Here is a 19,776-nt window from a genome sequence, read left to right on the forward strand (position 1 = left end):
ATGATGATCAGGGAATGGAAGAAAGAGCAGGAAGCCTGGGAACACAAATTTTTATTGAGCACCTTCTATATACCAGGGACTGTGGGTAGAAAGATGCATAAGACTGTGGCCCATGTCCTTTAAAACCTATAGTCTGGTGAGGAAGATAGGTGTGAATCACATTATTTCAGAACAACATGGTGAGTTCTTCAAGAATCATAGATAGTCACGTACAAAAGGCTATAGGGACACAGAGAGTGAGCACCTCATCCAGCCCAGGCTGAAGGTGTCAAGGAAGGCTTGTCTGAGAAGGAAGAGTTGAAATGGAAGAGCATGGTTCAGACTGAGGACAGCGTGTGAGGGGGAAAAGCCTGAAGGCAAGTCAGAGGGATGTATTTGGGGAAAAGCAAGATGTTAGATATCACTAGATCTCAAGAAATAGCAATTGCCTTTCCCCTCCAGTTCTTGAGAAGAAATAAGGCCCCATACCACCCTAGAAAAAGCCCGGTAGGTAGAACTTCTGGGAAGGAAGGACAATGGTGTTGGTGAAAAGTCACCTCGGCGAGCATCCCCTGCTGATCTCGGGAGCTGGCTCTCTAAGAATGAGCTTTACTCTACACAGTCTTCTTCTAAGGGGAACTTATTTTTGTTTACCTCACATGGAGATCAAACTGCTTCAAAAGGTGCTCATTTTCTTCACATAGAGCTTTCTTCTCCTGCTGCAACACAGACAGCTTGTTTGACAATTTCTGGTTGCTCTTGAGATGCTGAAAAACATTTTAAAAAATGAGAATACACTGGTGAAGAAAGGTGTGATATTTGAGAGAATGTAAATGGGCAAAGCCTTTCTACTAAAAAAGGCTTACAGAAACCATAGTAGCTTCCTGTGATTTTTGCGCCTCCAGAATTTCTGAAAGCTCGTAGCTCCTTTTCCTGACTTGTGATTCCTGCAGTTGTGTAAGCCTATATAAAAAGTCTGACAACCCTAAGATGTGTGGGGTGCTTAGCTACATCTGGCCAAGTTAATGAGCCCTAGAGGAGAAAATGGCCAATGCAGGGTTTGATTACTGGAACAAGGCACACTCAGAAACCCAGGGCACTTCCTTCATGTAGGCAGCAGGTCAATATATCCAAAATCCAAATCCAAATTTCATCAAGTAGGTTGCAGAAATGCAAGCACAAGTTGACTTCATAGCCTTGCTAGATCTCTTATATGAAAAATAGAGTTTTATTTGGAAAACATGGAAATCTGAGAACTGGGAACAAGAACATCTGACAGGATCCCAATAACCTTGAGCACCCTGGGCCTCAAAACCCTCCTGAGCCCCTCTTATCAGCATAAGCAGTCCTACTGTCTCAGGAGATTAAGCACCCTTGTCTCCAGGACTTTGCTGACTCCACCTGGGGCATCTACCTGTGCAATGATACCCGCTGTTTTTCAGAGCCACCCCTATCCCACCGCCACTGCTTGTCTCTGCCTCGAATCCCACAGTGAGAGTCAGGTCCCAGCACATCATGGGGAAAAGGAGTTGAGTATAGTCACTGACCTAGGAGGACTGACATACTGAAAGAGTAGAAAGATTTTATGATGTTAAATTGGCAGAAACCTGAGGAATATACATAGGACTGTATTCCAAGGGTGTTTATACTAGGGAGAAAGGAATATAATGTTGAATAGGCTGAATTTACTGACCTGATGGATACACTTAGAGAGATTCAAGGTTGAATGTGTTAATTTAAATGTCTAAAGTGACTTTAATAGTTTGCTTGGTTGGTGGACTGAGAGTTGGACTCTACAGTGACCAGGGTTAAATGATATTCAAACGCCATATTAAGAGGAAAGAATCTAGAGTCTTAAGTAGATAGGAAGTTTGGAGTAGATTTACCATAGGTAACCTGCTCACCCAACTCATCATGATCCTCATGTGACTCAGAGGACATTCCTTTCACAAAGGCTTTGCCAAATACACTGGTGAGCACCAGATTCCTTGAAATGCTCCATAACGCTCTCCTGTGAGGATGATGGTGAGAGATGCAAACATTGGAATTGAGCCCTGATTTTATGATGGGGGGTGATGCTACTGCACAGTGTCAAAAGTCAAGCACAATGCTTAATCCCCAATGCAAGGTGGGCATTAGTACTGTGATGAGACAATAGGGCCGGAGATAAAACCAAATGGCTAGACTCGTAGCAATCACTGGTTGTAGTTAACTGATCACAGTGATTACAGAACTAAAATACACGAACAGCCTATTAAAGTTTTACTTGCGTTGTATTTGTAAATAAATAAACACACCTGGGTCTGGTGAACAGAGGTCTAATTTGAATGACAACAACAGAGAGTAATGGCCTCTTACTCAGTCCTCAGACCTGAGCCAGTTCAGACCCAGGGTCCTTTAGCCAGGTTTTCTTCAGGAAGAACCTGGTGTGTGACACTGCCACAAGCATGTGATCTTCTCCTGAGCCTTTCCCAAAGGGATCTGCGGCCTTTTACCCAGGTGACAGGGAATTGGAGAAAGGGGATTATGTAGATTTGGGGGGAACTACATACAGTCCAGTGGTTCTGAGTCAGCACTAGCACCATGGAACCCAAAATGCAACTGAGGTTCAGAATTCAGAGTGGGGACTTGAGGAAGTAAGGGGGGAAATGGGAGTTTGAACACACAGAGTGTCTTAGAGTGTGTTTGCAGAGACTCATTGGCTCAATATAGGTTTCACAACGGATCTAGTGGGTCTGTGAAGCTCCTCAGTTTGTGAATTTCCCAGTTCTTGAGTGTGCAGTCAGCCTAGACAATATGGAAGAGCAGATTCTCCTTGCTGGCTTTCCAACCTGAGGCATGAGGGCTATTGATGATAGAAGAGGCCAGGTTCTTAGAAAGCCTCTTCTGAGTCTAGAGTCAGCTTATACCACCTTTGTTCCTTCAGCCCATTTATCAAGCAACCACCAAGGCTGTCAGGTTTTAGTGGTGCCCAAAGCAAGACAAAGAGCCGCGCTGTGCCAGGCTGTGGTGCAAACTGCTCTGCCATTTGGGCTTTATGATCCAGCAGACCCAAATATGCCCCAAGTTTCTGTGGCAGATGAGGAAACAACACAGAGCCTCTGGAAAGCTTTAGTTTAATCTTAGGATTTGGGAGGAGAGTCATCTCTCCTCTCAATCACCTCTCATGGTTGGCCACAAGAAAGAAAGGGTCGAGTAACCTGAGCTGCCCTTCCTGAAACGAGGTGTTCTATTATCTACTGAGCATTGAGTTGGGCATGGGCAGTAGTACTCTGTCCTCAAACAGAAATGCTATGGAAAATACTGAGCAAGCTGCATGAGCAGGTGATACTTACTTCTATTGTATCACCACCTCTCTCAACCCAAACCTATGGCCTCAAGGGGAGTTATGTATTACCAGTTGGCCAAGAAAGAGTAATTTGGGCCTGATGTACTTATGATTCTGTACAAAATATGGCAACCAGTTGAAATAGGGCTGCTGTGGTATGATAGCCCCAACTGAGGGGTGGTCCTTCAGACCAGTGGGAAGGGAAATCTCAGTGGGCAAAGTCTGTGTTCACTTTGCCTGGAAAGAGAAGCGTCCAGAGGCAGGGACCGATGCTAACTCACAGAAAGTTTCTAATAGTTTGGCCAGATGATCAGGGACTTGGAAAGAATAATATTGGAAGATTGATGAAATGTGTCCTACCGGTGGAAATGTTCCATGCCTGCACTCTCCAGCAGGGTGGTCACTAGCTGTATGCAGCTACTGAGCACATGAAACGTGCCTAGTATGTCTCAGGAACTAAATTTTTAATTTAAATTTAGATAGCCACGGTGGCTAGTTGACACAATATTAGACAGCACAAGCCTAGAGTGTGAACATATTGTGCCTCATGTGCTTTTCCACAGCAGAGGGCTTCTACAGAAGAGGTGGCCCTCAGTAATCAAGTGGAAAAAAACCAGTACATTCTGTAGATGTCACTTAGCCTCTTTTTCTATCCTTTATGTGCTCACTCATTTCGGCTCATGTACAAAGTGGACAAGGGGTTACCAAGGCTAATCTACTCAACTTGCCAAAAGCAAAGATCAGTGTTGAGCTATTGATATGGGACCATCCACTGTGGGGAGGGGGGGGGTGGTGGAGACAGTCAACGGATAGTAGGTTTATTATACTGGACCTCTTCCACCACGGAGAGAACAACAATTTGTCCTCAGTGAAAGGGACACTCATTTTAGACAGGGATTTTCTTTCTCTGTCCACAGTGCTTTTGCCAGGACTACCATCTGTGGGCTTTCTAAATTCTTTATTTCCTGTCATGATATACTACTACTCAGCATAGTTCCTGAACAAGAAAATCATTTTAAGGTAAGAGAAGTGAAACAAAGTCTCAGTCATTGCTCTCATCATATATCCTACTATCCGGGGAAAAAAACCTCAAAAACTGCAAAACAGTGGAAAGACCTATGGAAGATGTAGGTATGATGCCGACCAGGTGACAACATCTTCTGAGGTCCTGTGTTGTCCTATAAGATGATGTCTAAACCTTCAACCAGTGATTGAAATATGCTGTGGTCTCTTTCGGAGCCAGAATATGGGAAAGAAACCAAGAGCTGGAATGGGAATGGCTTTTCAAACCTATATCCCAAAACATGTTTATTGGTAGTTAATTTATTGTATTATTGGTAGTTAATTTATAATTAAGTTTTTAAAGTGAGTACATCCATGTGGATTGAGACTGAAGAAGTAGCAACTACATTATCCAAAAATGACCACGGATACTACTGGGACTTTCAGAAGTTAAGTGTATCAGTGAAACAGGAAGCAGGGCACAACCTTTAAAAGAATGACATAACTGTTGAAGATATGAAAAAACTGGTTGAAACGATTAGGGTCAAGATGGCAGAAGATTTAATTTCCACTAGGCCTTGAGCCTCATTATATGCTCACTGTAATTAGGTAAGTGATACACCCACAGGTGCCAGACCATTCCAAGGCCAACCATAAAAGGCAAAAAGGGGTCAGTGGGTATGGCCCAATTCTGCCCCTTCTCCAAAATGGTTGGACTCATCTTCCCATCATTCAGTTCAGTTCAGTCACTCAGTCATGTCTGACTCTTTGCAACCCCATGAATCGCAGCACGCCAGGCCTCCCTGTCCATCACAAACTCCCAGAGTTCACTCAGACTCACGTCCATTGAGTCAGTGATGCCATCCAGTCATCTCATCCTCTGTCGTCCCCTTCTCCTCCTGCCCTCAATCCCTCCCAGCATCAGAGTCTTTTCCAATGAGTCAGCTCTTCTCATGAGGTGGCCAAAGTACTGGAGTGTCAGCTTCAGCATCATTCCTTCCAAAGAAATCCCAGGGCTGATCTCCTTCAGAATGGACTGGTTGGATCTCCTTGCAGTCCAAGGGACTCTCAAGAGCCTTCTCCAACACCACAGTTCAAAAGCATCAATTCTTCGGCACTCAGCCTTCTTCACAGTCCAACTCTCACATCCATACATGACCACAGGAAAAACCATAGCCTTGACTAGACGGACCTTTGTTGGCAAAGTCATGTCTCTGCTTTTGAATATGCTATCTAGGTTGGTCATAACTTTCCTTCCACGGAGTAAGCGTCTTTTAATTTCATGGCTGCAATCACTATCTGCAGTGATTTTGGAGCCCAAAAAAATAAAGTCTGACACTGTTTCCACTGTTTCCCCATCTATTTCCCATGAAGTGATGGGACCAGATGCCATGATCTTCGTTTTCTGAATGTTGAGCTTTAAGCCCACTTTTTCACTCTCCACTTTGACTTTCATCAAGAGGCTTTTTAGTTCCTCTTCACTTTCTGCCATAAGGGTGGTGTCATCTGCATATCTGAGGTTATTGATATTTCTCCCGGCAATCTTGATTCCAGCTTGTGCTGCTTCCAGTCCAGCATTTCTCATGATGTACTCTGCATATAAGTTAAATAAGCAGGGTGACAATATACAGCCTTGATGTGCTCCTTTTCCTATTTGGAACCAGTCTGTTGTTCCATGTCCAGTTCTAACTGTTGCTTCCTGACCTGCGTACAGGTTTCTCAAGAGGCGGATCAGGTGGTCTGGGATTCCCATCTCTTTCAGAATTTTCCACAGTTTCTTGTGATCCACACAGTCAAAGGCTTTGGAGTAGTCAATAAAGCAGAAATAGATGTTTTTCTGGAACTCTCTTGCTTTTTCCATGATCCAGCGGATGTTGGCAATTTGATCTCTGGTTCCTCTGCCTTTTCTAAAACCAGCTTGAACATCAGGAAGTTCACGGTTCACTTATTGCTGAAGCCTGGCTTGGAGAATTTTGAGCATTACTTTACTAGTATGTGAGATGAGTGCAATTGTGCGGTAGTTTGAGCATTCTTTGGCACTGCCTTTCTTTGGGATTGGAATGAAAACTGACCTTTTCCAGTTCTGTGGCCACTGCTGAGTTTTCCAAATTTGCTGGCATATTGAGTGCAGCACTTTCACAGCATCATCTTTCAGGATTTGAAATAGCTTAACAGGAATTCCATCACCTCCACTAGCTTTGTTTGTAGTGATGCTTTTTAAGGCCCACTGGACTTCACATTCCAGGATGTCTGGCTCTAGGTCAGTGATCACACCGTTGTGATTATCTGGGTCGTGAAGATCTTTTTTGTACAGTTCTTCTGTGTATTCCTGCCACCTCTTCTTAATATCTTCTGCTTCTGTTAGGTCCATACCATTTCTGTCCTTTATCGAGCCCATCTTTGCATGAAGTGTTCCCTTGGTATCTCTAATTTTCTTGAAGAGATCTCTAGTCTTTCCCATTCTGTTGTTTTCCTCTATTTCTTTGCATTGATCACTGAGGAAGGCTTTCCTATCTCTTCTTGCCATTCTTTGGAACTCTGCATTCAGATGCTTATATCTTTCCTTTTCTCCTTTGCTTTTCGCTTCTCTTCTTTTCACAGCTATTTGTAAGGCCTTCCCAGACAGCCATTTCGCTTTTTTGCATTTCTTTTCCATGGGGATGGTCTTGATCCCTGTCTCCTGTACAATGTCACGAACCTCATTCCATAGTTCATCAGGCACTCTATCAGATCTAGTCCCTTAAATCTCTTTCTCACTTCCACTGTATAATCATAAGGGATTTGATTTAGGTCATACCTGAATGGTCTAGTGATTTTCCCTACTTTCTTCAATTTAAGTCTGAAATTGGTAATAAGGAGTTCATGATCTGAGCCACAGTCAGCTCCTGGTCTTGTTTTTTCTGACTGTATAGGGCTTCTCCATCTTTGGCTGCAAAGAACATAATCAATCTGATTTCGGTGTTGGCCATCTGGTGATGTCCATGTGTAGTCTTCTTGTGTTGTTGAAAGAGGGTGTTTGCTATGACCAGTGCATTTTCTTGGCAAAACTCTATTAGTCTTTGCCCTGCTTCATTCTGTATTCCATGGCCAAATTTGCCTTTTACTCCAGGTGTTTCTTGACTTCCTACTTTTGCATTCCAGTCCCCTACAATGCAATTACTCAGTCCATAGAAACTATGCCATAGTTCTGGCCTTCTTGCCTTCTGAGATGGTCCATACTCTGCCTGTGGAGTGTCTTTCTTTCAGAGCCACTCTGGCCTTTTAAGTCAGACCACAGTTTACCTATGGAATGTGTATCTCTCTAAGTAAATCCACTTCTTACCTATCACTTTGTCTCTCACTGAATTCTTTCTGAGACAAGACAGAAGAACCTGAGTTTCATTAAGTCCTGAGAACACATGTGCGATCTCAATGAAGACAACGGGTTCAAGCCCCAATCCGAGTTGTGCTGTTTCACCTTCATTTGCATGAGTGACAGTGCATTCTACTCAGTGGAAGCATACTATTCTTGTAGTTTATAAAGTTGAATATGGGTGAAAGGGTTTGGATGGAAGCTGCTTATACAAAGTAGACTGTGACATTGCTCACCAGGACCCTTACTTTTCTAAGCTCTCCCCTGTGCTGCAAGATTGCAAGTCTGAAAATGACATTTCCCAAACTCCCTTGACAGCAGGGTTTCAGTTTGGTTTCTGCAAATCAGAGGCACATGCACACGGTTTGGAAAGCGTGGGGGAAAGCACAGAAGAGCCACCATGCTCCTCTTGTGCTACTGTAAGCAGACAGGATAGGGAGTCTCCAGAGAAAGAACCAGGCATCATTTCTTGACATAAGAGAAGACAGTTTTGGCTTACTCCATTTTGTGATCTAAACCTGGCCACAATGCTTGTCCCTGAACAGGTCTCAGTAGTTAATGATTTTAAGGGAAGTGAAGAAGTGCAAGAAAAAGCAAAAGCAGTCAAGAAACAATAGTTCAGTGGTAAAATTAGCCCTAGTTCCTCCTCAAGGGAAATACATAGCAATCTGATCCATGTCTTTGAGTTCAGCAGGAACTAAGGCCCCGCTTAGGTGGAGGACAGAAGGATGATGTTGACCCTCATGACTTCTATCAACTAAAGCCTGGACTCTGGACCTTTGCCCCAATTCTATGCTGAATTCTCCTTTGCTCAAGCTCCTTCATAAATACCCATGTATCCTTAGCTTAAAACTTCCCCAATTTTGCTGTTTGAGGAGACACTGCTTTGGGAAAGATCCCTGGTGTTTTCACTTGCTGCAAATAAATCCTTTCTTCTCCTGATCTATTGACTTGGCTGTGTCTCTTGGCTTGACACCCACCAAGAGGCAAATCCAGTTTCTGGTAACACTATCAGGTAGATGAAAGAGGGAAACTTTTGAAAGGGCTTTGGGAGAGTTCCTGCTAATCTCCTACAAGGGTTGGTTTCCCTGTGGTTTCTGAACTTCTGGATTTACTGAAAGCTAGCAACAGTTCTTGCTGACCTACTCACCCCTACCTCTCCCTTCCAACAGTTTCGTAAGCATGTTATTCCCTGTGTTAAATTCCTTCTTGCTTGAAATAGCTAGAGTAGATTCTGCTTCCCTGTCTGAATCCTAACTAAACTTAATGGGTAAAGTGCTAGGCATTCAAGAATTATTAGCTCTTATTAACTATTACTTATTAGGTCTAAGGGAACAGGAAAACAGAAGAATACCTATTTGTCTTCTTACCTCATCAGATTTTCTTTTTTCATTTTCCAGTTCTTCAAGTTGGGCCTTTTGTTGCTGAAGTTTGATTTGTTGCTGAACACTGGTCATTTCCAATAGACTCTCTTTTTCCTGTAAGATTTTCACTTGCGTCTGTAGCTCATTCAAATTCTGGTCTAGGAGTTTCCTTAAGGCAATTAATGTATATTAAATCACACTTTGAATTGCAAAGCTTTGCAAAAGAAACTCTTTGACCTAAAATTGTTAGACTGGGCATAGGGGAATTTTTTTGTTCAGTGAGATAAAGTAGCGGTCCATAATGGGCCAACATCAAAGCAATCTCCTTTGTGATGGAAGCTTTTCTTAGTTTTCTCTTTTTCAAAAACTACCCTAAGAAGAAATAATTGTCCTTATTTCACAGAGGAAGGGAACTCGCCAACCAACTCATTGGAAAAGACCCTGATGCTAGGAGAGACTGAAGGCAAAAAGGAGAAGAGGGCGGCACAGGATGAGAAGGCTGGATAGCATCACCAACTCAATGGACATGAACTTGGGCAAACTCCAGAAGATAGTGAACGACAGGGAGGCCTGGTATGCTGCACTCAATGGGGTTACAAAGAGTAGGACACAACTTAGTGACTGAACAACACCACCACCGAGGAAGCTGTGGCACTGAGAGGCTTAATTAACTTGCTCCAGGTTGCACAGCTACAGCAAGATGGAGGTAGGGCTCTAATTATGAATTCTATAGTCCTTCTGCTTGTCCACACTGTTTTATGAGTGGAATCCCTTCATCTCTTTGCTTTAATAAAGGGCTATCAGTTACAAACACTTGATACTAATGCACATGTGTTAACACTGCTGTAACGTTCTCCTTTACTCTTAAGAAAAAGTTCAAATTCTTTTTTGGACTTGTGGGATCTAAGTGCACTCATCTCACACGCTAGTAAAGTAATGCTCAAAATTCTCCAAGCCAGGCTTCAGCAATACGTGAACTGTGAACTTCCTGATGTTCAAGCTGGTTTTAGAAAAGGCAGAGGAACCAGAGATCAAATTGCCAACATCCGCTGGATCATGGAAAAAGCAAGAGAGTTCCAGAAAAACATCTATTTCTGCTTTATTGACTATGCCTAAGCCTTTGACTGTGTGGATCACAAGAAACTGTGGAAAATTCTGAAAGAGATGGGAATCCCAGACCACCTGACCTGCCTCTTGAGAAACCTGTATGCAGGTCAGGAAGCAACAGTTAGAACTGGACATGGAACAACAGACTGGTTCCAAATAGGAAAAGGAGTCTGTCAAGGCTGTATACTGTCACCCTGCTTATTTAACTTCTATGCAGAGTACATCATGAGAAACGCTGGGCTGGAAGAAGCACAAGCTGGAATCAAGATTGCTGGGAGAAATATCAATAACCTCAGATATGCAGATGACACCACCCTTATGGCAGAAAGTGAAGAGGAACTAAAAAGCCTCTTGATGAAAGTCAAAGTGGAGAGTGAAAAAGTGGGCTTAAAGCTCAACATTCAGAAAACGAAGATCATGGCATCTGGTCCCATCACTTCATGGGAAATAGATGGGGAAACAGTGGAAACAGGGTCAGACTTTATTTTTTGGGGCTCCAAAATCACTGCAGATGGTGACTGCAGCCATGAAATTAAAAGACGCTTACTCCGTGGAAGGAAAGTTATGACCAACCTAGACAGCATATTAAAAACAGAGACATTACCTTGCCAACAAAGGTCTGGATAGTCATGGCTATGGTTTTCCCAGTAGTCATGTATGGATGCGAGAGTTGGACTATAAGGAAAGCTGAGTGCTGAAGAATTGATGCTTTTGAACTGTGGTGTTGGAGAAGACTCTTGAGAGTCCCTTGGACTGCAAGGAGATCCAACCAGTCCATTCTGAAGGAGATCAGCCCTGGGATTTCTTTGGAGGAATGATGCTGAAGCTGAAACTCCAATACTTTGGCCACCTCATGCGAAGAGTTGACTCATTGGAAAAGACTCTAATGCTGGGAGGGATTGGGGGCAGGAGGAGAAGGGGACGACAGAGGATGAGATGGCTGGATGGCATCACCAACTCAATGGACATGAGTTTGGGTGAACTCCGGGAGTTGGTGATAGACAGGGAGGCCTGGCGTGATGCGATTCATGGGGTCACAAAGAATCGGACACGACTGAGCAATTGAACTGAACTGAACTGAGTTCTCCAACCAGGGATTGAACCTGGGTTCCTTGGCAGTGAAAGCATGGAGTTCTAACCATTGGACCACCAGGGAATGCCCCCAAATTCTTTAATATGACTTGTGAGCTAACTTACCTTTCTAGCTCCATTTTCTTGCCACTTCCTCTACCCCTCAAACATTTTGTTCCAGGCAAAATGAAGATTTTTCACTTCCCAAAACAAGTCATCCTCCACATTTATTAATCCCCTGCAACTCCAACCTTGTCCCTAGCCTCCTCTTCCAGGTCTTCCTTTACCTGGTATTTTCTACTTAGCTTTCCCATAACAACTACTTTACTTTCAACTTGCATAGTTTTCTTTGAGGAAGGCTTTCTTGAGCTTCCTGGACCAAATTAGGTGTCCCTGCTATGTGTTACCTGAGCATACTAAATCTCCTTTAGTATAACCCTTCTCATACTTCGTTATAGTTGCAAAGTCTTATGTGTCAGCATGGTGGTGGTGGTGGTGAAGTCACTGAGATGTGTCTGACTCTTTGTGACCCCGTGGACTGTAGCCCACTCCTCCGTCAAAGGGATTTCCCAGGCAAGACTGGAGTGGGCTGCCATTTCTCCATGAGATCTTCCTGACCCAGGGATCTAACTCACATCTCCTGCATTGGCAGGTGGATCCTTTACTGTTGAGCCACCAGGGAAGCCCCATGTGTCAGGATATTAATTACAAAATATTTTATATCAGCAAAAAGTTTAAAAATATTTTATACAAATTATGATATAGCTGTGTAACAAAATACTATACAACCATGTAATATTATGAAACCATAAATCCATAACAGAAGAACAGATGGAAAAGCACAATATTTGGATATTAAACATATTTTTATTTAAGCAGTATGTGTCAAAGAGAAATTTTAAAATTACTGTAAACTATATGTGTTTTACAGGGCTTCCCAGGTGGCATAGCAGTAAAAAAAAATCCATTTACCAATGCAGGAGACCCAAGAGAGGAAGGTTCAATCCCTGGGTCAAGAAGATTCCCTGGAGTAGGAAATGGCAACCCACACCAGTATTCTTGCCTGGAAAGTTCTACGGGCAGAGGAGCTGGGCGGGCTGCGGTTCACAGGGTCTCGAAGAGTCAGACGTGGCTGAGCGAGGGAGCACGCACCTGGTGACAGCTCCCTCGGGCTCTCTTGAACCTGGAGCTCCTAGTGCTATTTGTCCTTTAGAAGTTGGTTTGCCATTCATTATTTTTGTTTTGCCTCATTGTATGTCTGCCCTAGGGCTTTCTCTAACTTTGTGAGCAGTGCTTTAAAAGGTATACTTACTGTAGTTTATTCAGGAACTAGCTGTATTAAAACAGGAGAAGGGTGTCATCTTGGTAGAAGCGGCAGTGAGACCTGAGTGAATTCACTATTTACTCAAACATTCAGATCAACATATTTGCTAAGCACCTACTGAGTGTTGGGCTCTACGCTAGGGGTTTCTTTTCTTTTCTGACTGTGCTAAGGCGCAGCATGTGGGATCTTCGTTCCCAGACCAGAGATTGAACCTGCAACCCCTGCAGTGGAAACATGGAGTCTTAACTATTGTACCTCCAGGGAAGTCCTATACTAGAGGTTTCAATTAGAGCTGAAAGTAAAGCTTCTGAGGCTTAACAATTTATGGAATGGCTATATATCTTTTCAGTAGTTAAAACTACTAAGTAGTTTCTTAAGACACATGTTCTGAGTGCCACCGAAGTGCCAATATTTATACTGTCTAAATTTTAAAATTTTACTAATCTTTATCAATTTTGCCAGCTACATTTTTTATGGAGTAGTAACATACATATGACAATATGCCCATGACTTGAAGTTTAGGGTATATAAGATCATTTTAGTAAGAATCCTAATAATAATCAAAACTCTTCTAGAAAAAAAATGACAGCTGCTAACTACTATCAGCTCGTTAATGATTAAGATGCCTATAAAGTACTTGGATCTTCTTTAGAGAAAATCAGCTGATAAATACAAAACAGCAACCGCATTCTAGTCTGCATTTTTGTGCCAATCGTGTTAAGAATTAGAAAAGCAGATCCCAGGGGATCATATTTCATAGGCCATCCATTCATTCAAGAAGATTTACTGGTGCACCAAGCATGTTCCAGAACAAGACATAATGCCTGCCCTTGAAAATTCCACACTCTAGGATGAAAGGCAAGCAAGAAAATAAACAATCAGAATATAGTGATATATACATATATTATGTATGTATATGTATATATATATATATGTATATTTATACACACACACATACACACACATACATATATATCACCACGTATAGATGTGGGGCTTCCCAGATGGTGCTAGTGGTAAAGAACCCACCTACCAAAGCAGGAGATGTAAGAGATACTGGTTCAATCCCTGGGTTGGGAAGATGCCCTGGAGGAGGGCACGGCAACCCACTCCAGTATTCTTGCCTAGAGAATCCCATGGACAGAGGAGCCTGGCAGGCTATGGTCCCGAGGGTCGCCACTTGGCACATACCCACACATGTACACATGCGGTTTTGTAACTAAGTTTACTTCAGTGGGGACGCAGAGGAAACGCAGCGGTAAACTGACACTGCTCGTAAACTCGGGAGTGGTTACCCACAGAAAAGTGACATCTTTGCTCCTCTTACCTCTTCTGTTGTTCTTCCTGATATTGTTGCTTTATTTTAGCTTCATTTTCTATTGCTTCTTTTATCCTTTCCTCTAATTGCGTCTTCTCCAAAATACAAGTGTCTGTCAGATTGACTTTATGAGCATGTTCTAATTTCTGCTGCAGATCCAAAATCTTAAATGAAAAGAGTTTACACATAAAACTTTAAGTGTGACTTATTTTCCAATTAGGGAAATACCATATAGATAGCAAACAGTAGTACTAACATAAAAATCTCATCTGAAGAGTGTGACAAGATTTATTTTAATTTTAAAATTAAATTACTTAATTGTTGCAATACACAGTACGTTCACATAATTTAGTGTGTGTGGGTAAACTAAGCTACAAAATCTCCTTTCCATTCTTATATTGTCTTCTTTCCAGTTTTCCTCCACCAAACAGGTAATCACTGGTATTAGTTTCTTGTCCACCCCTCTAGAAATTGATTTATGTTTATATAAACAAATACTGGGGCTTCCCAGGTGACTCAGTGGTAAAGAATCTGCCTGCAATGCAGGAGACACAGGAGACTTGGGTTCGATCCCTGGGTCAGGAAGATCCCCTGGAGGAGGAAATGGTAACCCACTCCAGTATTTTTGCCTGGAAAATCCCATGGACAGAAGAACCAAGAGGGCTACTACAGTCCATGGAATTGCAGAGTCGGACATGACTGAAGTGACTGAGCATGCATCTTGCATCCTGATACACGTGTGCAGCAGAATGCAGTAGAATTTCCCTAGTTTTTATGCCTAGTAGTAGAAGTGTTGGGTTGGTTGTATGGTATATATACATCTTTAACTTAACTGGATACTAATGCCAAATTGCTTTCTGAAGTGTCTATACTAGCTTACTCTTCCAACTGCAGTCAGAATATGCGATCCTGTTGCACAAAATCCAGTACCAATATTTATATTGTCTAAATTTTAAAATTTTACTGATCTTTATCAATTTTGCCAGTTACTTTTTTAATGGAATAATAACATACATATGACAATATGCCCACAACTTGCACATACTCAGTGAAGTTTTACTTACATAACCACCACTTCCAGACCAAGATAAAGAATACTTCCAGCACCATAGACAATTCCCTCATGTCCCCCTCATAAGGATATCCACTATTCTATCACCATAGCTTGATGCTGCTGCTGCTGCTAAGTTGCTTCAGTTGTGTCCGACTCTGTGCAACCCCATGGACGGCAGCCCATCAGGCTCCCCCGTACTGGGATTCTCCAGGCAAGAACACTGGAGTGGGTTGCCATTTCCTTTTCCAATGCATGAAAGAGAAAAGTGAAAGTGAAGTCGCTCAGTCGTGTCTGACTCTTCGCGACCCCATGGACTGTAGCCTACTAGGCTCCTCCATCCATGGGATTTCCCAGGCAAGAGTACTGGAGTGGGGTGCCATTGCCTTCTCCATCACCATAGCTTAGTTTTGTCTATTCTTAAACCTCATATAAATGAAATTACATAGTATGAACTCTTTTGTGCTGGCTTCTTTAGCTCAACATTGAGTTTTTGAGTTTAAGACAGATTGCTATCATCTAATTTTGATGTTTGCTTTACATTTATGTGGTTTGATGAAATGATTTATTTTTTACATAAGATTTGACTCTCAGACAAACCAACGAAGAAAATGTGCGCATGTTACACACTACTGCCACCTGGGGTTCAGCAGGCTAAAATGCAGGGGCAACATTTCAAAAGGATTCATTTCTTAACACCTATCCCTCCAAAAATTACAAACTAAAAATCAAATAAATAGACAATCCAAGTGACAGGAGACTAAATCCTTTAAAATTTGAAAGTATATAATGAAAGTTATTTAATCTCAGATTTACTGGAACTGTAGGAACAGGTGACATCAAAAGAGGAAAGCATAGGAGAGTAAAACAACCCTAGAATTTTATCGTTTGCCCTGTATCTACTTCTTAAAATCCTCAGGGAAACAGAATTTCAGTAGCAGTATCCAGGGCATGATATTTATTAAGTGTGAGGATAATTACCTTGTCTTCTGCATCAGCAACTTTAGATTTCTCCTGAGCCAGCATTTCCTGCAGGTTGTTCTGTGATTTAATGCTCTGAGCCTGTTTAAGTACTTCCAGCTCCAGTTCCCTGATTTTCTGCTGACAGTGCTTCCAGTCAGCCGTAAGTGAACAGCACATCTTTGAGCTGTCTGATAACTTTTCCTGGGTCTGCTTGAGTTCAATTTTGATCTAGAGGTGGGTAATAAAGACAAGTGACAAAAATAAGCATGGGATGAATGTGGATGTGAGCCAGAATAAGCAGGTTTCAAAGAAATGTAGTCTCTCTCAAGAGCTGACAAATACCAGTGTCATGTGGCTGGTTACCTCTCTGGAGCTGCTGGCAGCTTGACAAAGGAATTTTCCTAAGAGTTTCTGTACATGCGTGGTCTAAATAGTTTCCATCCTTATTTTCCTCCCCCAGTCTACTGGCTTTCAATCCCACTACTTCATGAAGCTATTTTTGCCAGGGGCAGTACTGCCTTTCCCACTGCCAGAATTTAAGTCCCTTGGGCAACTGACCTGTTAGTAGCAGTTCCTTCCTCCATCTCAGAAAGTTCTCCTCTCCTAGTCTGTGATACCCACCTCTCCTGGTTTTCATTCACCACTGCTGTTGCTTCTTGGTTTCTTCTTAGACTATTCGAGTGAACTCAACTTCTAAATATTAGTGGGTTGTTCTAGGCCTGCCTTGAAAGTGACGCATTCCCTCTCTAGATTCATTCTCATGATTTAAAAATACCACGTTTACGCCAATATATGCCAAAATGGAATACCTGGATTCTGCCCATATCGCCAAAACTGTCCTTCTCTTAGTCTTCCTGATTTCAGTAAGGGATGCCACCACCCACACTTTTGTTCAGGCTACTGACCTGAGAGTCACCCTTGAGGCTTCCTTTTCCGCCGTCGTAAGTCTATTCAGCACGTGCTATCACTCTACGCCTACAGCACATCTCGTGTCCATTTTCGTCATTTGTGTCACCACCTCTGCTAGATCATCATCATCTCCAGCCTGGACCATGGCAACAGCACTGGTTGCACCACCTCCATTTTTAGTCCCTTCTCATCTGTTATCCGCACTGCAGCCAGTGTTCTTTTAAAAACATAAACTGAACCGTACTTTCTGAGTGGTATGTGTGTGTGTGTGCTCAGTTGCTTCAGTCGTGTCCGACTCTTTGCGACCCCGTGGACTATAGCCCGCCAGTCTCCTCTGTCCATAGAACTCTCCAGGCAAGAATACTGGAGTGGGTTGCCACTCCCTTCTCCAGGGGCTCTTCCTGACCCAGGGATCGAACCCATGTCTCCTGCATTGCAGGCAGATTCTTTATTTCTGAGCCACTGGGGAAGCCTTCTGAGTGGTACATTTCCCAATAAAATGGTTTAAAAGCAACACATTTGCATTCTGGTTCCTTAGCCAGTCTTATAAGTATGCCTAATATTAGCCAGAGGCCCAGAGTTCAAACATCTCTCAGTGGATTTTTAAAGTTCTAAGTTTGCAAAGCTGAGTTTTCAAAGTGCCCCAAATTGAAGAGAGGGAAAGACAGAAATAGGCCTGGTACTAAATTCTGACTCCGCAATTTGTCAGCTTTGTCACCTTGAACAATTTTCCCATCTATAAAATGCTGACCCTTCAGGACTGGGAGGTTTATAATAGATAAAGTGGACAAGCTGTCATTATAAGGTAGCTGGCTATTGCATATAACTCTGCTTAGGTGCCTGACCTAAGGCATCAGCCCAAAGACCGAAGTCTCATCAATGAAATGGCCAAAATTTTATCCTACCATGAACGAGATTCAAGACAACAAAAAATACCTTCTGCTTTTATCAAGTTATCATTTACCCATCCTTGAAGGACTTGTTCATTAATCAACAAATACTGATATTTATAGAGTGCCAACCATATTTAAGATGTTATGATCTGTTGTTCTGGTCATTGTACCTTGACAAAGATGTAGTCAGAGTGGACAATTAAAATGATCTAAGAGAGGTGCTTGAAGGGAAAGGTAAAAGGTGTCTTGAAATGTGAGAAAGGTTTGAAATTTAATTTAAAACTACAAAGGCTTGAGAGAATATGATATTTAATATTCAAAAAACTGTGAATGCAGAGGGTAGGGAAGAAGTGTATCCAAAGAATCCTGGAATTCTGGACTTCTCTAGAAGGGCTTTCCTAGAAGTTTGAGATAAATGACTATTTGTTTTCCTCTATATCTCCCCTACTAGACTGTGAGCTCCTAAAAAGTAGGGACCTTTCTTAATCCATTTTTATGTCACTTTTTAAATAAGGTCATTGATCCTGCCATACCAGGGTGGCAAGCTTTTCATATAAAGGACCAGACAGTAAATGTTTTAGCCTCTGTGGGCCACATGGTCTCTTGTCAGAACTACTCATATCCGCTGTTGTAGTGCAAAGGCAGCCATCAGTAATATGTGAAAGAACAGGTATGGCTGTGTGCCAATAAAACTTTATTCACAGAAATAAAGGCAAGTCAAATCCTGCCTATGGAGTTTACCTATAGGCCAAAGTTTGCTGACCCCTGCACCAGGGGATAAGAATTGTGTCCATTTTGCCTATCATTAAATCCTCAGTATTGACGAGATGGCCTGCCTTGTGTTAAGACTGATGCTCAATAAATATTTGTTGAATGTTGAACTCCAGAATCTTAAATAGGGGCTTATAGAAACTAGGTCCCTAATATATGTTTACAGAATTGAACCATAATTAAAAGAAAATGACATTTTACATGGTGGTTTAGTCTGAACATTTTGTAGTTCATAACATTTAGATGAATCTGTGGGTGGTAGTTCTATACAGATTATTGTAAAAGAAGCGAGTTTGGGGGATGTTCCTCTAACTTTTTGATACACTCACGTCAAGAAGAACAATTTTGCTTTCTCATGGTTTGTACCTTGGGGCAGTTGATTTTTGATTCAACCAGTAATAATGAATGCACCTAGGGACTTCCCTGCAGGTCCAGTGGTTAAGACTTTGCCTTCCAACTCGGGGAGTACAGGTTCGATCTCTGGTCGAGGAGCTAAGATCCTACATGCCTTGGGGTCAAAAAACCAAAACATAAAATAGAAACAATACTGTAACGAATTCAATAAAGACACTTTAAATGGTCCATACAAAAATAATCTTTTAAAAAATGAATGCACCTACTAGGAATAAATATGTCCAGAGAGAGAACCAGGGAATTACTACTAGAGATTTGGTTCAGGTCATCGAAATTATTAAGTGCTAAATGTCCTAGGTAATGATTTCAAAAAACTTCAAAGTTTTTCACATTTATAGCACATACGACCTTTTAGCAGTAGAGAAACAACTGAAGTGTGCACCTACTTGGTAAAGAGAAGTTGAAGGATGCAGCTACCAGATCGCTGATGCTGTCTACCCATCTGGGGATTCAATCATGAATTACCAAGTTGCAGAAGTTAGATTCCTTCATTCCTGGGGTCAGGTGAGCAGTTGAGACCCTTAAATGAAGGATACCCCCACTGGAATTACCTTAAGGCTTTCTTCCTGAAGTAAGCTATTATGTTGCTTTAAGTCCGAGTTCTTTCCTCGCTCATATCGAAGCTCTTTTTCTGCGGAGCTGCATAGAGTCTGGAGCCGGCGCAAATTCTGGTGAAGTTGTTGTACCTCCTCCTGCTGCCAGTATTTCCATCTTTCCCCAGATGATGGATACTAAAAGAAACGTTTTACCAGGGAAATATGGACAATTTGAAAGAATATTGGTAAAACATGGGTTCCAGCTGTCAGAATGTGATTAGTCACACGTAAATGTTTTTGGAGTTAGCTTCACTCTAACCAATTACTCTTTTTACATGTATGGCCAGTTGTACAAGTTCATATAATTTAACTCATACTAGAGTGAAAATATTGA

At 42.1% G+C, this 19,776-nt stretch overlaps 1 protein-coding gene across 4 annotated transcripts in view; it reads right to left on the reverse strand.

Moving 5' to 3' along the window:
- The window catches only part of CCDC30 (coiled-coil domain containing 30), a 145,868-nt gene that overhangs the window by 23,417 nt on the left and 102,675 nt on the right, over window positions 1–19,776 (reverse strand). For all 4 annotated transcript variants that reach the window (XM_027537600.1, XM_027537599.1, XM_027537597.1 and 1 more), the window contains 5 exons: window positions 19,398–19,577; window positions 15,878–16,087; window positions 13,855–14,009; window positions 9,032–9,194; window positions 634–746 (listed from right to left, as the gene is read on the reverse strand). In XM_027537600.1, the coding sequence (XP_027393401.1) occupies window positions 634–746; window positions 9,032–9,194; window positions 13,855–14,009; window positions 15,878–16,087; window positions 19,398–19,577 (821 nt within the window). The remainder of the gene's footprint in view (window positions 1–633; window positions 747–9,031; window positions 9,195–13,854; window positions 14,010–15,877; window positions 16,088–19,397; window positions 19,578–19,776) is intronic.

This window comes from Bos indicus x Bos taurus, chromosome 3, assembly GCF_003369695.1.
Source record: "Bos indicus x Bos taurus breed Angus x Brahman F1 hybrid chromosome 3, Bos_hybrid_MaternalHap_v2.0, whole genome shotgun sequence".
Classification (NCBI taxonomy): Eukaryota; Metazoa; Chordata; class Mammalia; order Artiodactyla; family Bovidae; genus Bos; species Bos indicus x Bos taurus.